The 19,716-nt window shown below is 39.3% G+C and overlaps 4 protein-coding genes across 4 annotated transcripts; 3 read left to right on the forward strand and 1 right to left on the reverse strand.

The window, feature by feature from the left end:
- Window positions 1-50: 50 nt before the first annotated feature.
- On the forward strand, window positions 51-3,876 carry LOC114742903 (prostaglandin E synthase 2). The gene is made up of 6 exons (XM_028931129.1): window positions 51-507; window positions 977-1,111; window positions 1,220-1,307; window positions 2,178-2,272; window positions 2,750-2,917; window positions 3,435-3,876. The coding sequence occupies exons 1-6, from the start codon at window positions 150-152 to the stop codon at window positions 3,593-3,595; spliced, it is 1,005 nt and encodes a 334-aa protein (XP_028786962.1). The 5' UTR covers window positions 51-149; the 3' UTR covers window positions 3,596-3,876.
- Window positions 3,877-4,035: 159 nt separating this feature from the next.
- Window positions 4,036-7,355, reverse strand: LOC114742902 (uncharacterized). Its single transcript, XM_028931128.1, has 7 exons — window positions 6,870-7,355; window positions 6,648-6,730; window positions 6,465-6,527; window positions 6,255-6,356; window positions 6,040-6,105; window positions 4,766-4,835; window positions 4,036-4,616 (listed from the first exon to the last, which is right to left on the reverse strand). Exons 1-7 carry the CDS (start codon window positions 7,300-7,302, stop codon window positions 4,162-4,164), a joined length of 1,272 nt encoding a protein of 423 aa, XP_028786961.1. The 5' UTR covers window positions 7,303-7,355; the 3' UTR covers window positions 4,036-4,161.
- Window positions 7,356-8,038: 683 nt separating this feature from the next.
- On the forward strand, window positions 8,039-9,770 carry LOC114742908 (protein C2-DOMAIN ABA-RELATED 4-like). The gene is made up of 3 exons (XM_028931133.1): window positions 8,039-8,375; window positions 8,861-8,956; window positions 9,306-9,770. Exons 1-3 carry the CDS (start codon window positions 8,265-8,267, stop codon window positions 9,597-9,599), a joined length of 501 nt encoding a protein of 166 aa, XP_028786966.1. The 5' UTR covers window positions 8,039-8,264; the 3' UTR covers window positions 9,600-9,770.
- A 5,545-nt stretch (window positions 9,771-15,315) lies between these two features.
- Window positions 15,316-18,817, forward strand: LOC114742939 (auxin efflux carrier component 1-like). Its single transcript, XM_028931170.1, has 6 exons — window positions 15,316-16,878; window positions 16,994-17,237; window positions 17,375-17,460; window positions 17,860-18,017; window positions 18,276-18,352; window positions 18,478-18,817. The coding sequence occupies exons 1-6, from the start codon at window positions 15,696-15,698 to the stop codon at window positions 18,542-18,544; spliced, it is 1,815 nt and encodes a 604-aa protein (XP_028787003.1). The 5' UTR covers window positions 15,316-15,695; the 3' UTR covers window positions 18,545-18,817.
- Window positions 18,818-19,716: the final 899 nt, after the last annotated feature.

A 19,716-nucleotide genomic window follows, 5' to 3' on the forward strand; every position in this document is an offset into this window, starting at 1 on the left:
AGTGTTTTTTCACTGAACCAAACACCCCCTAAACCCCATTTTCGATTCGTGATCTGCAATCCGACGCCAAAACCCTTCTCCTTTCCTAACAACCTCAACGCCCTTCTCCTTCGTCCCTCTTGCGGTTTTATCTATCGATTTTATACACTATGAGAAGAGCCTCAACTCTTGCCTCCTTTGTTCTCTCCAGAACCCTTGCCGCTGAGCATGGTGGATCTGGCATCTCATTTGCCGCCCAACGCCGTCTCTTACAGTCTGCTCTTTATGGTACAAGTACAGGCAATACATATAATCGCCGGCGGTGGTTCTCCTCCCTTCTCGGCCCATTTACTGGACGTTCCGCGCAAGTGGCGTCTCTTGGCGCCGCGGGGGCTCTGATTACTGTAGTCGCGGCTGCTTCATATTCTCAACAAGTCCATGCAAAGGAGCCTCCACCGCCGGAAGTTCTTCCTCGGGACGTTATTCTCTACCAGTACGAGGCGTGTCCTTTCTGTAATAAAGTTAAAGGTACCTTTTCTCTGGTGTAATGTTTATTCCGTTGGATCTTGTGAATGAGAAGCATATATGGCTGAGAATGTCAGCGTACTTTCGCTGCCTATGTGAATCATGATTTAAAGCTCCATATACAAAACTAAAATTCTAAATTACATTCATATCTATGGTGCCTGCATTCTTCATCAAGCCTAGAATAAGGGAAGGTTTTATTGACATGTTTTTATCTGCCTGGAACATCAACTAATTGAAACGAAATATGAAAATCTACAAAGGTAACAGTTCTCGCTTCTGAGTGAGGTAATCCCTCCCTCCCGAAGAAGAAAAAGGATAGAAAATAAACAAATTACCGCTTTGTCTCCTATACAATGTGAAGTTGTGCTAATTGTTGCGCTGCTTCAGTCCATGTACTTGCTGTTGTTTATCTTTAACCTCTCACCGCATTCTACTAGTTGCTGATCTGGTATTTTATTTGCTTTATCAGCATTCTTGGACTACTTTGATATACCTTACAAAATCGTGGAGGTTAACCCAATCAGTAAGAAAGAAATCAAATGGTCTGATTATAAGAAGGTGCCCATATTAATGGTAGATGGCGAGCAGCTCAATGACTCATCAGGTTTTGATATTTTTGAAAGACAGTTAATGGTCTGGTTTTTCCTTTAATTTACGTCCGCTGAATGACCTCTTTTACTATTTTTCATCAACGTTGCTTTTGTTTTTGCAGCAATAATTGATAAGTTGAGCCAGAAGATTCTGTTGAAGGAAAAGAATGATTCAGCCTCAGAGGATGATGAGGAGACAAAATGGAGGCGGTAAGAAGCTCAAATGACAGCGGCTTTTATTAGAAGTTCGATTGAATATGCTTATTTCTTAGCTGCTTTATTCTAAGAAGTTTTTTGAATGGCCATACATGTACATTTGACCTGACCAAATAGTAGTGGCTTTGAGTTTTTGTAAGAGAAGGCATCCCCCTTTCTCTGCTTATTTTTATCTCAATGATGAAGAATTATACCTTCTAATGGCCATTTAAATATTTCACATGTATTCCTACGTTATCATATGTGGACATTCAATGACTCATTGTTCGGGGAAAAAACAGTTAACATAAAGGTTATTGCCCCATTCCTACCTAACGCTGTGCATCCTTCGCTTCCATTCTTAGTCGGAGTTTGATTTCATTAATATTTTGTCATACTGCATTTATGTATTGTAAGGAATCTTGGGAGTATTGAATATTTTCTCTTGGGATGATGAATTCAATGGTTTTTCATATATTGCAGTTGTTTGCTTTATGTCTCTTGACATTAATAGTTGGTCCAGGATTACAGTCTTTTGCACTATTTGCATACATGGCTCTGTTAGAAAACTTATTTCTCTTTGCTGCAGTAGAAGAGGTTTTAAGATGTAAATTGCTGCTGACTTCTGTATAAACAATACTCCTGCTATCTGATGATGAAATTGGCATCCTGTGCATTATGTGCTTTACATTTGTCTTACAAACAAGTAACATTTGGCTTAAATTGTCAAGATATAGTATTGTTGGGAATCCAAGTTGCTGCAAGTGACTGGACTGGATTAAATTGAACATAGACTTCATCCAGTAAAAGGAACTGTGGAACATGACTAATGACTGTTTAGCATATAAATCTACTAAGTTTATTGTTTCTGTCCATGCAATATAGGTGGGTTGATAATCACTTGGTGCATGTTTTGTCACCCAACATTTATCGAAATGCTTCTGAGGCACTTGAGTCCTTTGACTATATTACAAGTAATGGTAAGATGTTCTAGTCCCTGGTACAATTAATTATTTGATGTTAGACATACATATTGTTTTTTTTTCTTCCACTCATATTTCTTTCGACCAAGATTCCTGCTGTATGAAGTTGTCAATGGAATCTTAATTTTCATAAATTTCCTAGAAACTGTAGGTTGGTTTGATAAGTTAAAAATTGTATTTCCTGTTTGAAGAGAGAATTTTGTGGGAAACAAACAGTGGTGCTGGATAAATTTGCCTTTTGATGAGCTCAGACGGGTTTAAAAAGGTCCCAATATGGCAGTAAGAGACAAGATCGTCTTGTTATCCTCTTGTATTGAAACATTTTATTGGTGGGGTGGGGGTGAGAGAGCTAGGGAGGTAAAAAGGATAGTTATGGGTAATTCGGTGACTGTCTATTTTGCTGTGCTCTCTAAACTTGAAGATGGGCTAAGCGTTGGACAGGCTATTAATTATTTACTGAATTTGATGTTGTAGGAAATTTCAGTTTTACAGAAAGAATTACAGTTAAGTATGCTGGAGCTACAGCAATGTATTTTGTGTCCAAGAATCTGAAGAAGAAGTACAACATTACTGATGAACGTGCTGCTCTTTATGAGGCAGCAGAAACATGGGTCGATGCTCTAAATGGCCGGGAATTCCTTGGTATGCCCCCCCTCCCTTCTGCGCATGTGTGTGTGAAAATTTTTTGTCACCTTTGAAATACAGAAATAGCACGCGATTCTTTTGATCATTTTAAACTAATGTTAACAACTCCACATCAACAAATATGCAAATATGGCAAACAGGCAAAGCTACCGATGGCAATTAGAAAATTGAGGTCACGCCATGCCGGTTTAGGATTGAGTTGTTTTAATTTGTTAAACAGCCTGTGCAAGATGGCTTTTTCTTTTCTTTTTTTTCCTCCTTGGATTACAAGCTATTGCTTGGGGGGTGGATTGAACCCCCATTCCACTAGGCTTTGGCAAGATGGCATTTAACTTTTGCCGGTTTAAACTAGCTCTTTATCTTCTAGATATATTTATGCTGACGCAAGTTCCCACTTAAAGGCAATATTCTGGTGAATATATGATAAATGTTTTCATGTTTTTATATATTTCATAAATTGTGTATATTCCTCTCCCTCCAAGTATGATTCATTTCTTCTTTTCCCCCCTCTCAGGAGGATCCAAGCCTAATTTGGCCGACTTGGCTGTCTTCGGGGTGCTGAGACCAATTCGCTATCTTAGGTCGGGCAAAGATATGGTAGAACACACTCGGATCGGTGGGTGGTACACAAGAATGGAGAATAATGTGGGACAGTCTTCAAGAATGAAAGCCTAAATGAACATCGTCGAGTTAGGACTTTTTTCTCCCTTATATTGCTATGCTTTCAGGGTTTTGTACCACATGCAACTTATTTATTGGAAGGAAAGACGGATGGATATCTCCCTGGACATTCAAAAACAAACTGGAAGGCGGAGGTAGTCGTATATAGACGCAAAATTATTCCAAATGATTAATTCTTTCGACAAATTAATTTATATTTATTATAGATGCATTTACTTTTGACCCATCTTATTGAGTTGTATGATAGAAAAAATGAAACAGTTTGCCAGTGACAATAGTAAAAAAGGCAACCGTTGCCTCTGTTATTTGTAATCTAGGTAATGAGTAGGGGCCATTCTTTTAGCATTGTCGTTATCACGTGTCCTGGTTTTAATTCGAATCTACCCCATCTTCCGTGTCGTTAATGATGCCAAGCAACATGTGCCCAACGAAGGAAAGCATCGATGCTCCTGGGTGAACTGCAAAGCATTGCATTATTTCTTTCTCCATTTTTCTTACAATACTGGGATTGATCTATCAAGGATACGTTATAACTGTGTAATTTGACAAACGGTAGTACGTCAGTCAAATGCTAAAAGCTCATCAAGCTGTTCCTCTGTCCACTGTGGGATTAGGATCTCCCGATTTGTGTCCATCTGTCTTGTTGACCCCGTTTCCGGACCATGAGATTCAGATGTATCAACCAAGTATGCCGATGAACCATTGTTTTGAGCAATACATGCTGAACTGTCTCCGCCCAGTTGACAAGGGTTTGAGTTGTCTTCCGTCTCAATCTCAAGCTCACAGCTACTGAGTGCTTTCACACGTTCAGCGATATTGACGTGCTCAGAATGGTTCCTTCCTGAATCTTGTTTCGCCCCGACGCTTTCTGGAGTTTTATCATCTCCCTTTTGCTTATCACTAACTTCCATATCTTTAAATCCCAAATGTAGGGAGCGGTTAGTGCTAATTTCCTCTGTTCTTTCCTGTGGCAGAGACAAAGTATAGTCCGCCATCGATAATCTTTCGTTGCCTCCTGTCACAGAGAAGGTTAATTTATGAGCACGTATGTATTGTAGGAGGGTTAACAGTAAGGCATTAGAATAAATAGAACACGTCATCATCAATAGAGAGGGGACGAAGAGCTAATAAAAGAACTTGTTACAGATTGATGTTCGTAAGTACCTATAGAAGGAGCCACACGTCTTAAAGATGGATAAATTTCAGATTCAGGTTCGCTGCTCTCTGAAAAAATCTGTTCAGAACAAACAGTTTGTTAGCGGACAAACAAAAACTCGATATTCAACAGATCGAAAGGAAATAAATGGAAAAATATCTCAAATTATTGCATTCGAAATTCGAAGAGATTGAGGATGTGACGAGGATTCGTTCTCAATGATATCTCCCCAAATAAAAATGAGCTATCCAAAGTTGCTCCTACCCCTTTCTAAGGAACTAACTAGACAAGCTAAACGACCCAATCTCAAACTTCAAGCCAAGAACCCATGATTCTGAGGCTGGGACACCCTGCGCATTATTTTAGTTACTCGGGTAATTTGACTATCGGCATTTGCGATCATTTCCCATTCAATCAGCATCAAACACTGCTTTCGTCTTTATGTAGCTCTAAACGCCGAATGGACCACATCTCATCATTTTCGGCCGATTAGGATAGAATATACTACTTTCAGTTATTAATATAAAGACTTGTTTGACTTTCAATTTGATCCTAAATATAAAGTCCTAATATATTTTGTTTTTCACATTTATTTATTTTTTTCAAAGTGGTCTTTGAAATAGTTGTACATATTAAAAATTCCATTCAATAGTAATTTTAGCTAATATACATGATTAACAAAGACATTCTAAAAAAAACAACACATTTATTATAAATAATTAATTAACTAATTTTCTTAATCTTTCAAATTAATCAATTAAATCTTATATTAAGGACCAAGAGTAGTAATTCATTTTATGCATGAAGACCCAAGCCTTAAGCCCTCCCCGTTGCCGCCAACTCTTACCGACAAACATATCAAATCTTGGCCAAATTCTTTGTCCCTCCATTACGACGATATGCCTAATTAGAAAGTTTTCCGACTCTTTTTGTGCTATTATAGTTGATTCAGCAGGATCCCTGAATGAACTGCCAACATCAATCATGCTTCAATGTTGTATAGACGGTCTATCAAAATGGTCAACCCTAAGTCAGATGCATATACAGCCATATATTTTTGGTTTAGAACAGAACAGTAAATAAAACGGGGTGAGCCAGGCGAGGAGGGAAGGACTAATGATTGAGAATGCTTATTACTGGTATCCATTAAGGTCAGAGTAGATCTCAAATTAAACGTTATACAATACGGTTTGCAGTTAAGGTTCTATATTGATGGGGTTAAGTTTGGCCCACAAAAAAAATATTGATGGGGTTAAGTGTGAACACGAAGATGATCCCATACCTTGACTATGTTGCGCAATGTTATATTCAGGTAACAAACAGAGGGAGTGGGGCAAAATACAGCAACCTGAAATAGAGGACAGGTTGGTTTAGTCAAGCAAATTTGGTCATCAGACTACAAGTTGCCACCAGGAAAACGAAACTAAAATTCAACGCCATGACAAGGAAGCTTTTGCTGACGCAATATTTCTATATTCAAATTAATGAGTAACAGACCTTTTGGAGAACCAAAACCGAACCAGCTTTTACATTATTTCCAAATTCTCCTTCAGTGAAGACTTTACGATGTACACTGGCACCAATTGTACCAGAGGGATCCTGAAATTCAGACTCAGGTACCTCAGATATTATTATCATGAGAAAGAACAAGAGACACAAGTCATGAGTGCATTTTCGAATGCACCGCATTCACAGTTCCAGATATACCTTTAAGGTCACCATGAAATCTCCTAGACCATTCGGTGTGCAGGATTTAATAACGGCGATTACCTGTTTCCAAGTAACTAAATATTTAAAAGAAACTCGTATGAAACTTTTGAATTAAGGCCGGCACTTTATAGAAGTATATAGTGAATAACATAAAATCATCTTCCGAATTATTGGCAATACCTGACCTACTCGTTCAATGTTGATTTGCTTCTTAATTGAGCTCAAAGGCGTACCAAATACCACACTATTACGATCGACCTTGCCTAGAAAAACCGAAAGAGAAAGAGATTTGAAATGAACCAAGCATGTATGAGCCACAGAATAGCTTTTCCAGAATCAGTGTAGTTTTAGAAAATGATAGATTATTTCAGAGGTAAATAAACGGGGAAATGTAGGAAGAACCTTCTCGACGAAGCCAGCCCAGAGCACAGTGCCAGGCATTAGTGTTAAAATCGTGATCGTTATCATCGCCATATTGAACAACCCGCCTTATGAATTCTTGCGTGGGAATGGAGTCCGCGGCATCTTCCAATAAACTCTGGTGACCTAGAGCTCTGCGCTGCATCGCGGCCTGAACGACACCGGCCGGACCGGGAATGAGGCGATTTGGAAGAGCAGGTGCCTTCGCCTGCGGTAAAAGGGAATGGCAATGGGAAGCGGGTAGGGTTTCAGGGGGGGAATGAGGATTGCGCTGAAAAATTAGCCGCTGCTGCGAAGCATTGGCGGCGATGGTATGGGAAGCTTTGGATGAGGAATCGAGGTGATGGCGTTTGCAAGGGCGGAGGAAAGAGGAGAGGTCAGAATCATCGATGTCAAGAGCTTCCCAGGGTTCCATAACATTTCACCATCGTGTTTCCAGCAGTGATGGCAGCATGATTATAAACTGAGAACCAAAAGACAAATCAAAACTCAAAAGGGTAGCCGCAAGCGCGGGAACCCTTTTAATTGGACCCTAAGTTGGAATATTAGGAGGGCCTGGGCCTCTCCTCGTATCTTTAGCCCTCCAACTATCCTTTAATCCAATAATAATGCCCAAAAAGTCAAAAAGCCGTGGCAATGGGACTAAATCAAGTGGAAGGTCTTAATTTTTTATAACGTGGTGAATTAAAATTTAAATTCTTATTAAAAAAGATATTTATATTTAATGCTCAATAATATCTCAAATAAAATTACTTGTAATAAAAAAATACTTGTACCTAATTTAAAAAAAAAAAAAAGCAAGGAAGGAACATTTATTTTTTAAAAAAGCCCATTAAAACTAGTTTAAGCTGCTAGTGTACTGATCATATAGGATTTAAATTCCGGTAATATAATTAAAAAAATAAAAAGTGACGTCCAGACTCTAGAATACGAACAAGTCAACTTAAGTTTGTCACGAGGGTATGAAATGTAGGCATATGTGGGTTGAGAGTTTTAGAGCCATTGGATTTGGGCTATGGAGATCGGCCACGTCGCAGTAGCGGCATTCACGGACGGCACAAGTCAACGTCTAACCGCAATCAATTTTGAACCGGAGCTGCCGCTTACAAGTACCAGGAAATCCTCCCTATTCTCAAACTCATCCTCCTTTTCTCCTCCTCTGACTTGGCCCATTTCTTCTTTCACCACCCCCCCGGGACCGTACAGGGCCAACCAACAAGTTTTCCCCCTTGTCAAACCCCTGATCTCAGCATTTCCCATCTCTAAATTGTTTTCCTCATCGATTTATCGTTACCAATTTCATCTCAGACTAAAACAAGGATTTAATGAGATGAAGTAGGTGGAAAATTGTACACAGAAAGAGCGTGAGGGAGAACAATGGAAAACCTGATCGGCCTTCTGAGGATTCGGGTGAAGCGTGGGGTGAACCTCGCCGTTCGTGATGTTCGTAGCAGCGATCCTTACGTCGTCGTAAGGATGGGCAGACAGGTCAGTGCTCTCTTCTATTCTTCTGCTCACATAATTCTTTATTATGAGCCTTCTTTCTTGGGTACAGATTGTGTATATATCCTCTTGAAAATTGCATTTAAACGCCCCTCCCCCGGGGGTCGTCTGTTTATTCATAATTGTTATATTCAATAGCTTTGGCTGTATTTATTTTGGAGAATTGGTCGCAGAATTTCAGCCAACTACTTTTTATTGCACCATCTATTCACAATTACAATTTTCCCTCCAGTTGATTCCAAGGATTGCTGTTCTCTTCGTTCCCTGGATGATTCATGTGCCCTTTATTTAATTGTTCATTTCCCTGAGAAGTACGTAGAAATTCTTTCACCTTGGGTCTCGTCCCTGGAAGTTTGAATGGGATAAAGGAAGATTCTAGAAATGAATAGGAAAGTATAAATAACTGCGTCGCAATTGTGGTAGTTGTGAATGTTATTATGAATAAGCACAAGTGATGCGTGGTTTTACAGAGACTCAAGACTCGTGTGATAAAGAAGGATGTAAATCCTGAGTGGAATGAAGACCTGACCCTTTCAGTTACAGACCCGAGTCGTCCGATAACAATAGTAAGTAGTGTGAGTTACTGGTGTATGTTTATTTATATTTATATACTATCTCGATTCTTAATATAAGAGCTCTTTTAACTTTTATTTTAACTCTAAATATAAGACTAAAACTCCATTCAATTTGTCTCTCATATTTATTTATTTATTCTCAAGGCAGTCCATGTAATAATGATAATTGTAATTAAAACACTTGATCAACAAAGATATTTTAGAAAAGATAACACATTTATTACAAATAATTAATTTAATTAGTTTTTTTAATCTACTCAAATTAGCTAATTAGTTTTTATATTAAAAACTGAAAGCAGCACGAAGGAATGTTAATGATGTGTGTGTGTGTGAGATGCAGACGGTGTATGACCATGACACGTTCAGCAAAGATGACAAAATGGGGGAAGCAGAGTTTGAGATAAGACCGTTTATAGAAGCGGTGAACATGAGGCTGGATGGGCTGCCGAGCGGGACGGTGGTGAGAAGATTGTATCCAGGCAGGCAAAATTGTTTGGCGGATGAGAGCTGCATTACGTACAGCGAAGGCAAGGTTGTGCAAGATTTGGTGCTCAGATTACGCAATGTTGAATGTGGTGAAGTTGAAATCCAATTGGAATGGATCCGCGTTCCTTCTACTTCCCGTTCCATTTAGCTTCTGCTTCCTGGGTATATTCTTTACATCGCTACGCCTTGTGTTTTCTGCTGCTACTTATCATCCTGTATCTATTTTCTGCCCTCTTCTTTTACTCCCTTTAGTTCCCTTCTCTGCATACTTTGGAACGCTTTTTCATTCATCAATGAAAGAAAACCTGTTTTGTTACTCCGAAGACTCGTTTTGTAAGCAAGTGACAGTAAAAGAACAAAGATTTTCGGAAAGAAGACTCGGTATGAGTTTTCCCAAGTTGCGGGGCCAAAATGTCCTCCACAACTTGGACACATAGCTGGTCCGCGCTATTGAGAATGGCCTGCTGACTTGAACACTAGGACGCAGGAATCCCCTCATGACGATGCCATTCGCAATATTGTTTAGTTTTAGGAATGTTTGGATAGAAACCAAACCATGGTTTTAAAAATGTTTTTACGGTATACGAAGTAAATATGTAGATGAGTGTGTCTCGTTTTGTGAAATCTTGTCAAACACCTCCTTAGTATTGATCTTCTTAGCATTAACATATCATCGTTCATATTTTAATATAGGATAAATAAGCAAACTTACTGATTGTAATATTCAAAAAGAACATCAGAAACCATAATAAAATGTTAGGTGTAAAAATACCTGGGATGATTTAAAGATGTCTCAAAATGCTACTTCCATTAAATGCATCAAATAACTGTTTGCTTTAAGTTTGGGGTGCTACTATATTATCCACATGTGTCCTTCATCCTGGTTATTTTTCTCAATACTAGTTAATGGCAGTCAGTCAGTATTAGAAGCACTCACTGTAGTCGTCGTTGCTGCTTTAACTAGTGAATTGTGAATCATCGGTCATAAATTTAGAGAAACAAACAACCTATCCAGAAATTTTACTCGAAGATTTAGAGAGACCAAGAGAGGGAACAAATATGAGCAAAAGAAGAGGAATTGATAGTGAGAGTGAGATCTCATCCACCTTGGACTTGAACATAGAGATTTGAGAATTGGAAGACGAGAGAGCTAGCCTACTCGCAAGGGGATAACTCGACAGTGTTATTGTAGAAGAATTTTTCCTTTGGTGCAAATGCAATTCCAAAGGTGAATACGTCAGATCACTCCACCTTAGAGTCCATGCAAGGAGAATACACTCTGTTGTGTCTTCTACGTCCACAAAATTTGCCACCACCGTCACCACGATCATCAACCGTGTCGCTAGCATTTTGAGCACCGTCATATGGTGTGTTGCTAAGCTGATTCGACCACAGGTTCCTAGGAGGAGAGGTCACGAGATGTTGAGTCTATTTGTGCTCACGTTGAGGAAAGCATACTTCTGACGCTTGGAGTAGTAGGTAGTAAGAATCCAAACAGCAGGCTTCTCAAGGCGATGACTTTAGAGTTGAAGGCAAGAACTAGAGGTGGATTGAGACCGAGATGTATGAACGGATTGGGTTTTGGTGCGAGTACGAATGCTAAAGGAAGAGGATAGGGAGACATCCATAATGCTGGCATCGCAAAAGGTTTGGGTCATAGAGAGAGGCAGAGTAGGAGAGAGAGTGAAAGAAGGAGAAAGGATACGAGAGACTGACTCACCGATATTAAGAAAAATAATAGGACCCACAACTTAAAACATACCACGTTGATACGTTTAATGGAAGCAGCATTTCATGGTCGTTTTTGAATTATTATGGATATTTTTACACTTAATATTTTATTATGTTGCCTGATACTCTTTTTAAATATTACAATGAGTCAATTTACCCTTTCACCTTTTAATATAAATTCATTGTGAAAGCGTTCATAAAATCATCTTCTTCATTTAAAATGGGGGGGGGGGGGAATGTGTAGAATTAGTTGCACGCTAGGTTTCCCCTTGGGGTAGGGTACAGTTCACAAATGAATCCCCCTCTTATTTTGATTCCCGACACACATACGTTTTCAATTCCCTGTAAGTCTTCAAGAGGATCTCTTCGGTATGAATATTTCTTAGCTCGATATAAGACTATATTGCTAATATTAATTCTTGTTGTGAGGAATCTAACTGAAAAGTTTAAGTGATAAAATAATAAGAAGTACATTTGTAAACTCTCTTTGAAGCCTATTTTAAAAGACTATTATTATTGATATTTCTTATTTGCTAAAATAATCGAAGTAACTGATATATAATCCACATGCTTAAAGGAGGTCAGTTTAAGTGCCAAGGATCTAACTCATACTCCACATGGGCGCAATGTGATTTGTAAACACTCTTTGAATCTTGAAAATGGCCCAACTTTCGCAATTTTTTTAAACCAAACTCATAAATTTTCATTTGCCAGCGCTTCAAAACCAGATTTTCTTTTCCAACACATCCCTTATATTTTAACTTAACGTGTTCCCAGCAACTTCCTCGTGTTTAGTTTCACTAAATCCACTTTTTTATTTTAAATAAGCTGGCCAATAATCAAATTGAAAGTCTATTTCATCCAACATCAAAAGAACAGTTAAAAAAAATACTACCTTCAGTCTTAATTATAAAACCTCGTTTATAGTCTATAAACGAGACATTATAATTAGGACAAGAGGTAGTAATAAGTATGAAAACCAACAACAACAACAAAAAAAGAGCATGCTGTGGACATTTGTTTTAATTTCTTGAATGATATTGCTGGAATTCATTATCATTCTCTTAAATTCCTTCAAAGGTAGCGTAGTCAAACTATGGGGTGGTGTGATTGAAACTAGATGGGAATCCACACAAATATGCTGCATCCCCACAGCAAGGCCAACTTGGTCTGTAAATCAGCAAAACCAATGCGATTGCGTAACTTTGCTCGTAAGAAAGCACCTTTTACGAGTTACCTTTATATCTTAATTGCTCATCTCCCTTCCTTAAATTTTTTTTTTTTTAAAAAAAAGTCTTCCCGTCTTATCCACTGAACCCCAATTCATCAATCTCTCGCTGTGTCTAAATTTTGTTATCCGGCTCTCCACTTTGGTCCGATGCATGCATCGGAATGTCTTAATGTTGCTGTAGTTTATGTCTGAGATTGCAGAATCATATATATACACACACACACTCTCTATGTTATCTTTTTATCTCGATATATAAATAAATGGCGGTGCCTGTTAGACAGTGGTCGCCGGTTCTTTAATTAACACTGGAAAATAGGGAATGGCTCGAAATTTTGAGGAGTGAAAGATTTGTTTTGTTTTGTGAAGCCGAGAGATAACATATATTCGTTCAAGGAGCAGAGGGAGGTGAATAGGACAAACCAAGTATTGAGATGAAAACAATCGTAACACTAAAATTAATAAATAAAATGGATACATTAATTCCATTTATGCTCATAGGAAACACAAAAACCCATAGCAGAGCGTGCAGCTAAGCTTGGTGTTTGGGGTTTTGAATTATCTAAGAGTTGTATGACTGACACGCCAATCACTGTTACTATCTCATCTTCTTCATCATTAACTCCAAAGCGTGCTTCAGTTATCACTTCTATGACCACTTTTTTTCAATTTTCTATGTATTAATTAATTGCTGTGATTCTGAACCTGGAATGCTTCCCCAATGAAGCCGTAAATGAATCAAGAGTAATACTATGGCTCGCCTTGAACAAAAACCTTCTCCCTCACCAGTCTGATCTCCTGCACCACCGATAAACTTAATTAAGGGTTATAATGAGCAGGTCAAGGATGGATCCAAGCCCATCACAAGAAAAGAGATGCTTATTGTTTTGTTAATCATAGTCTAGTAACCTAATTAATAATTGTCCTTAGCCGCGAGAGTCGTCAAGGTTTGGTTCCTTTTGTTAAGCATATATACAGGAAAAGTGGAGTAAAGGCTGTACGCTTTTCAGTAACATTCTGGTTTTTACAGCTAGCTCTCTTGTGCTTTTGTTAGATGGGATCTTTTATTCTTTTCTTTTTCACTTGACTCACTTTCTGTTGCTTTCATGCAAATTGACAATAGAATAGAATGAAATTGGCTTGCCAGAGGGAAAGGGAAGGAAGAAAAATAATGGGAATGGAGAAAGAGGGGGGGCATGAAGGAGCATGTTTCAGTTCAGTAAATATTCGGGTGATGAGTAATGTAAGATTTTACCATGATGATGCTTTTAGGAAAGGTGAGCCAGCATTAGCAGAAACACGATCATGATGCTTCAGACATATATTCCCCCTTAATTCCTTTTCGTACTTACCCACATCCTTTAACAAATCCCTCCCTCTTCCTCCATTTTACTGCTGTATTTTTACTAGACCTACACATTTGTTATCAGCTACTATACTATCAACTTCCTCATTATATTCTGTGTAATTAATATCACTACCAAATTTAACATTTCATCAAAGAGCAAATTGTACTACTTACTTACGATAATTATTAATGATATGTTCTATTTAATTATCAAACTTTATATGATGCGAGCCCAACCATATGCATCATCAGAAAGTCATTTGGACTGTGCCAGTGCTGTATTGGGTTCGCACTTCGAAACTGTTCAAGAATCACTGTCCTGAATCAGGTTCAGAACTCTTTTGCTTTTGCTTTGCTGTTATATTATTCTCATTATTGTTGTATTTTCCAAATGCTCCTCCTCACCAAACCCTCACACCTGGCATGAGTTTTTAATCCATTGATTACATCTATAATCCATTATTAAATAGGAGAAGGACGCATGCATGTACTTGCAATGAATTAATTAAGCTGTTTTTAGTTATCGTTAGAATACTACATAGTTAAAATATTTAAATCAGGTATATAATTTTTGACCCCAAAAAAAATCATACATGAAATGATGTAATCTGTTTTGACAATCAATATTTAATTAGAATATTAATTTATTATATTCCTATAATTATATTTATAATAACTATTTATATTTATTAGTAATTTTTATTTAGAAACATATATGTGATACTCAAGCGTGTAGGGTGGATTTTATGCAATAGAAAATACAATGTGTCTATTCTATATAGCAGTGAATAGTTTGAGAGAAGTAGGGTTGGTCCGGTTGGAGAGGTGGTGAACATAGAAGCAAAGGGGGGGAGGTAAAGTAGAGTGAAAGAAGGCAGAAATTGGAAAAGTTGATTTGATGAGAGAAATGAGCAATTATATATGTAGAACGAAAGCAACACATGCACGCATTAAACCCAGGAAATGTGGAGATACTTGGCTTGTAATCTCACCTAACTAAACTAAACGAACCCCAAGCACTTGGAAGTGGTAAAACCCCACAGACTTAGATAGATCGATGCTTAGATATGGTTGGGAAACGACAATTAAGAGCCACGTGATCCTTCTTTTGCTCTCCTCGCTCATCTCTTCCCCTTGTCCTCTCTTCTCCCCTTTGGTTCTCTGTTTTATGCATGTCACCTCAATTCTACTCATACTTCTCCATCCTTTTTCCCCCTCCTTTTTATGGGCTGTTGGGATAGAGAAATATTACCTCCTGAACAACTCATGGCCAACAATCCCGCAAGCAGATCTCACGAGACTCTTCTCACTTTTGCCCACTCTATCTTATTTTATTTTTGTGACGGTCATTTATATCTTTAAAAGAAGAAAAGGAAAGGCCAGAGGCTGCGGGCTCCCTTTACGTAGCTTAAAGATGTAAAGATGTATTGGAGACATACCCAGCTCCAACTAAAATGCTTTTTCCACGCTTTATGTGACAAATCAAGTCCCACAGAAGATAGAGCCACTCACTAAGTTCCCAAGTGTTATCAAATACCCACCACGCCCCTGCTGAACCCCAAATCCATACACAGCTCAAAACAAAAAGCAAGCAAACAAAATTAAACCAAAATAAAAAAGCATACCCCCCTCTCACCCCCTCTTGCCTCTGCGTTGTGCTTTGGGGACTGCAAGCGCAAGCTTGCTCGCATCTCTCAAAGCTGAAAAAATATTTGCTGTATTCTGCATATTACCCACTACCCAATAAACCAAAACACATGCTCTCTCGTTTCCCCATCTCTTTTCATCATCACCCCCACCTCCCACGCCATCCCCACTCAATCTTCTTCTCCTTCTTCAGCTTCCCTTCTCCAATTCCTCTCATCTTCCTCCTCTCTGTTTCAGTCTCTAGGAACTTTTTCTGATCTTTGTTGTTCTTGCTCTACAGTCCAGCGAAGATGATCACTTGGTTAGACTTCTACCATGTCATGACCGCAATGGTGCCACTTTACGTGGCTATGATATTGGCCTATGGCTCCGTGAAATGGTGGAAGATCTTCTCGCCGGATCAATGCTCCGGAATCAATCGTTTCGTTGCTCTGTTTGCAGTTCCTCTCCTCTCTTTCCACTTCATCGCCTCCAACAATCCCTACGAAATGAACTTTCGCTTCATCGCTGCTGATACCCTTCAAAAGGTCATCGTTCTTGTTATTCTTGCTGTTTGGGCCAACGTGAGCAAAAGGGGTTGCTTGGAATGGACTATAACACTGTTCTCACTTTCTACCCTACCAAACACCTTGGTTATGGGTATCCCTTTGCTTAAAGGCATGTACGGTGAGTTCTCTGGGAGTCTGATGGTCCAAATAGTGGTCCTCCAGTGCATCATTTGGTACACTTTGATGCTGTTCATGTTTGAGTTTAGAGGAGCCAGAATGCTAATCTCTGAGCAATTCCCGGACACAGCTGGCTCAATCGTTTCCATCCATGTTGACTCCGATGTCATGTCCTTGGATGGAAGGCAGCCATTAGAAACCGAAGCTGAAATCAAAGAAGACGGGAAGCTTCATGTGACTGTGAGGAAATCCAATGCTTCAAGATCAGATATTTTTTCAAGAAGGTCTCAGGGTCTTTCTTCTACGACCCCTCGCCCTTCAAATCTTACTAACGCAGAGATATACTCTCTACAATCCTCTCGAAATCCCACACCACGAGGCTCTAGTTTCAACCACACAGATTTTTATTCTATGATGGCTGGTGGTAGAAACTCAAATTTCGGTGCCTCTGATGTGTATGGCATGTCGGCATCAAGAGGGCCAACACCAAGGCCTTCTAATTACGAGGAAGATGGCTCTGGGGGTGGTAAGCCCAGGTTCCACTACCATGGTGGGCCTGGAGGAACAGGGTACCCAGCACCAAACCCAGGAATGTTCTCGCCTACTGCTGCCTCCAAGAATCTTGCTGCAAATGCTAATGCCAAGAGGCCAAATGGCCAAGCACAGCAGAAGCCCGAGGATGGGGCGAGGGACCTTCATATGTTTGTTTGGAGTTCAAGTGCTTCCCCTGTATCAGATGTCTTTGGAGGCCATGAATATGGAGCTCATGATCAGAAAGACGTGAAATTGACAGTATCTCCAGGCAAAGGTTGTCATCATTATTATTTATCATTTCCCCTCTCTAATCTATTAGTTCTGTTCTGGAACTCAGCTTGGCTTGTTTATTAATCGGGTTTTGGTTTCTTGTGGTGTTCGATGATCAGTGGAGGGTCACAGAGACGCTCAAGAGAACTATCTAGAGAAGGATGAATTCAGCTTTGGAAACAGAGGAGTGGACAGGGAAATGAATCACCACGACGGTGAGAAAATCGGAGACAAGTCTAAAACTATGCCCCCAGCAAGCGTGATGACAAGGCTTATATTGATAATGGTGTGGAGAAAACTTATCAGAAACCCCAACACGTACTCTAGCTTATTCGGCCTTACTTGGTCTCTCGTTTCATTCAAGTACGACGTCATTTCCTTTCTCAGACAATTCGGGGGGAAATCTCGGCATAATCTCTCACATTTTGTCTGTTTAATTTTACTCCAACTTCTTTAATATGGATTCTGATTGATTTTGGCTGGTCGGGTGTCCGTTGCAGGTGGAATGTTGAAATGCCTGCTATTATAGCAAAGTCTATTTCCATACTGTCAGATGCAGGACTAGGCATGGCCATGTTCAGTCTTGGTCAGTCCTTCTTACTGAACACGAAGTCCCTGAACCGGGGGAGAAAAAAGTTTCTTTCTTTTTTTTTGGGACAAGAGAGAGAGAGAAATAAACACTGTTCAATTCAAACTCTTGGTTGCTTAAAGAAAAGGAAAAGATAGAAGAGGAAATCTTTTCTGATTCCATGTCATGTCAACTTGAATTATTACTATTGCTATTATTTAAAAAGAAAAAGGAATATGTGTAAGAGAAAAAGCGAAGGGGCTACATATGAAACAGTGTGATAGTGCTTTATGAATGTGGGAGTGATGATGAAAGGAGTGCAAGGAGTAGTGATGGGGCGGGGGCATGCCCGTTGCCTAATGAATGCTTTTTTCCTGTTAATTTTAAATTTTTTTGTTGGGTGTGTGTTGGTGACAGGTCTGTTCATGGCTTTGCAACCGAGGATCATAGCATGTGGGAACTCCACAGCAGCTTTTGCTATGGCCGTGAGATTCCTTACCGGTCCAGCTGTCATGGCAGCCGCTTCCATTGTTGTTGGCCTCAGAGGCGTCCTCTTACACGTTGCCATTGTCCAGGTTCTTGTCTTTCTCTCTCCCTCCTCTGCCCCCTCCTTTCACTACCCCATTTCTATATTCCCCCTCCACTCCTTTCAACTTTAAACTTAAAATATATGTGCATGTGCGTTCCCCTCTCCCGAGATATCCTTTTTTAATCCTGTAATATGCTTGCTTATTGCTTCTGATTTGTGCTCAGAAGTTACTTTTAATTGTGCCCCCAAACATTTCAAACTATAGCTGACCTGTGTGTTCGGAATCTATTTGGCCGCAAAACAGGCAGCTCTACCTCAAGGAATTGTCCCCTTTGTCTTTGCCAAGGAGTACAATGTACATCCTGACATCCTCAGCACAGCGTAAGTGTGTGTGTGTGTAACCATATACGTACAAATATCTAAATCCTCACATGTTTCGATTAATTCCCAACAAGTTCAGGTCAAATTGATTCTCATCAGATGGAGTTTGTGGGCTTTTATTGCAGTGTTATTTTCGGGATGTTGATTGCCTTGCCCATAACGCTCGTCTACTACATCTTGTTGGGGCTATGAAGCATATGATGAAATGATTATCCAGGGAAGGAAGCTTTTGCGGAATATCGGCAAGCAGGCATAGGAAAATTAAACGTCATCGCCATATCAGAATTCAATAGGAGGAGTGGCCGGCCGGATGAATGATCTTCTGAGATTTCTTTTCTTTGTCCTTTCCTTTTTCGGAATGAATACTCCTTGCTCGATCGATCGCTGAAAAATGAATGTAACATCATATGCTTGTACCTAATCATCTATAAAATGGTTATTTATGTCGTTCAATTTTATTATTAATTGTAACGTCCTCGGATTCCAAATCATTCATCCAATGAATAAGGAAGAGAAAAGCAAGTGGAAATGGGTTAAAAATAGATTATATATATATACCTTTTATCTTTTTTACCCAACATCATAACCCGTGTAATTGTTTTTGCTTGGGTATTCCCCAACACAAAAGGAAAAGCGATGCCGAAAAAGGAACCGGCGGATTGGAGGCTAAACTGGATTGTTCACACCTCAATGAAAGCCACCGATTTGGAAAATGAATACGAGATTTGTTGTACGAGTAATGAGCAGTCCGCAAAGACGGATGTGGAGTGTTTCGTGCGTGGCAAGTTGCTTGGAGTGTACATATGAAGATGTTGGTAACTTTTTGAAGACTTTACGATTTGTTATTACACCTAAATTGTGGGATTGACTGTGCAAGCTAGGATGGAAATTAAAAGAGGTGGTGAGATGGAAATTAAGGGAAGAATAATGATGTTGAGCAGACGAGTATAGTGGAAAAAGGGACCCTCCCATACAAGATGGGGGAGGGGGGGTTTGATTTTGATGTGGACTGCTTTGGAATATTGGGGGACAATATTCACAATCCAAAGTTTCGCCATCCTTTTCTCTCTCACCTTTCTTCTGTTGCCTTTAATTTATTCATCTCTCTCTCTTCTCTAAATATATATATATATATATATATATTTTTTTTTTCTTTTTAGTTACATACATCGCCTTTTAGTGACACCTTTCCTTTTCACTCTTGGCTTCTGTATGGCGTTTCGCATGACATCTTTTTACGACCTTTGTAAAACTATATAATCTAGATACAAGTGCGTGGAGTAATTTCTGATTGGGATTGGTATATACACTTAATAAACTGTACGGGCGTTCATGATGGTGTTGTATGGAGAAGCCAGCATAGG

This window comes from Neltuma alba, unplaced genomic scaffold, assembly GCF_004799145.2.
Source record: "Neltuma alba isolate B1F8T4 unplaced genomic scaffold, ASM479914v2 tig00003893_pilon, whole genome shotgun sequence".
Lineage (NCBI taxonomy): Eukaryota > Viridiplantae > Streptophyta > Magnoliopsida > Fabales > Fabaceae > Neltuma > Neltuma alba.

Excerpts from the sequence above, each read along its gene's own strand:
- LOC114742902 (XM_028931128.1), bottom strand. The coding sequence starts at position 7,302 with ATGGAACCCTGGGAAGCTCTTGACATCGATGATTCTGACCTCTCCTCT. Across the intron at positions 4,836-6,039 it reads CATTGCGCAACATAGTCAAG|ATTTTTTCAGAGAGCAGCGA; the intron begins GTATGGGATCAT and ends TGTTCTGAACAG. Across the intron at positions 4,617-4,765 it reads ACGTGTGGCTCCTTCTATAG|GAGGCAACGAAAGATTATCG; the intron begins GTACTTACGAAC and ends TCTCTGTGACAG.
- LOC114742939 (XM_028931170.1), top strand. The coding sequence starts at position 15,696 with ATGATCACTTGGTTAGACTTCTACCATGTCATGACCGCAATGGTGCCA. Across the intron at positions 16,879-16,993 it reads GACAGTATCTCCAGGCAAAG|TGGAGGGTCACAGAGACGCT; the intron begins GTTGTCATCATT and ends TTCGATGATCAG. Across the intron at positions 18,353-18,477 it reads CCTGACATCCTCAGCACAGC|TGTTATTTTCGGGATGTTGA; the intron begins GTAAGTGTGTGT and ends CTTTTATTGCAG.
- LOC114742903 (XM_028931129.1), top strand. The coding sequence starts at position 150 with ATGAGAAGAGCCTCAACTCTTGCCTCCTTTGTTCTCTCCAGAACCCTT. Across the intron at positions 1,308-2,177 it reads GAGGAGACAAAATGGAGGCG|GTGGGTTGATAATCACTTGG; the intron begins GTAAGAAGCTCA and ends CATGCAATATAG. Across the intron at positions 2,918-3,434 it reads AAATGGCCGGGAATTCCTTG|GAGGATCCAAGCCTAATTTG; the intron begins GTATGCCCCCCC and ends CCCCCCTCTCAG.
- LOC114742908 (XM_028931133.1), top strand. The coding sequence starts at position 8,265 with ATGGAAAACCTGATCGGCCTTCTGAGGATTCGGGTGAAGCGTGGGGTG. Across the intron at positions 8,376-8,860 it reads TCGTAAGGATGGGCAGACAG|AGACTCAAGACTCGTGTGAT; the intron begins GTCAGTGCTCTC and ends GTGGTTTTACAG. Across the intron at positions 8,957-9,305 it reads CGAGTCGTCCGATAACAATA|ACGGTGTATGACCATGACAC; the intron begins GTAAGTAGTGTG and ends TGTGAGATGCAG.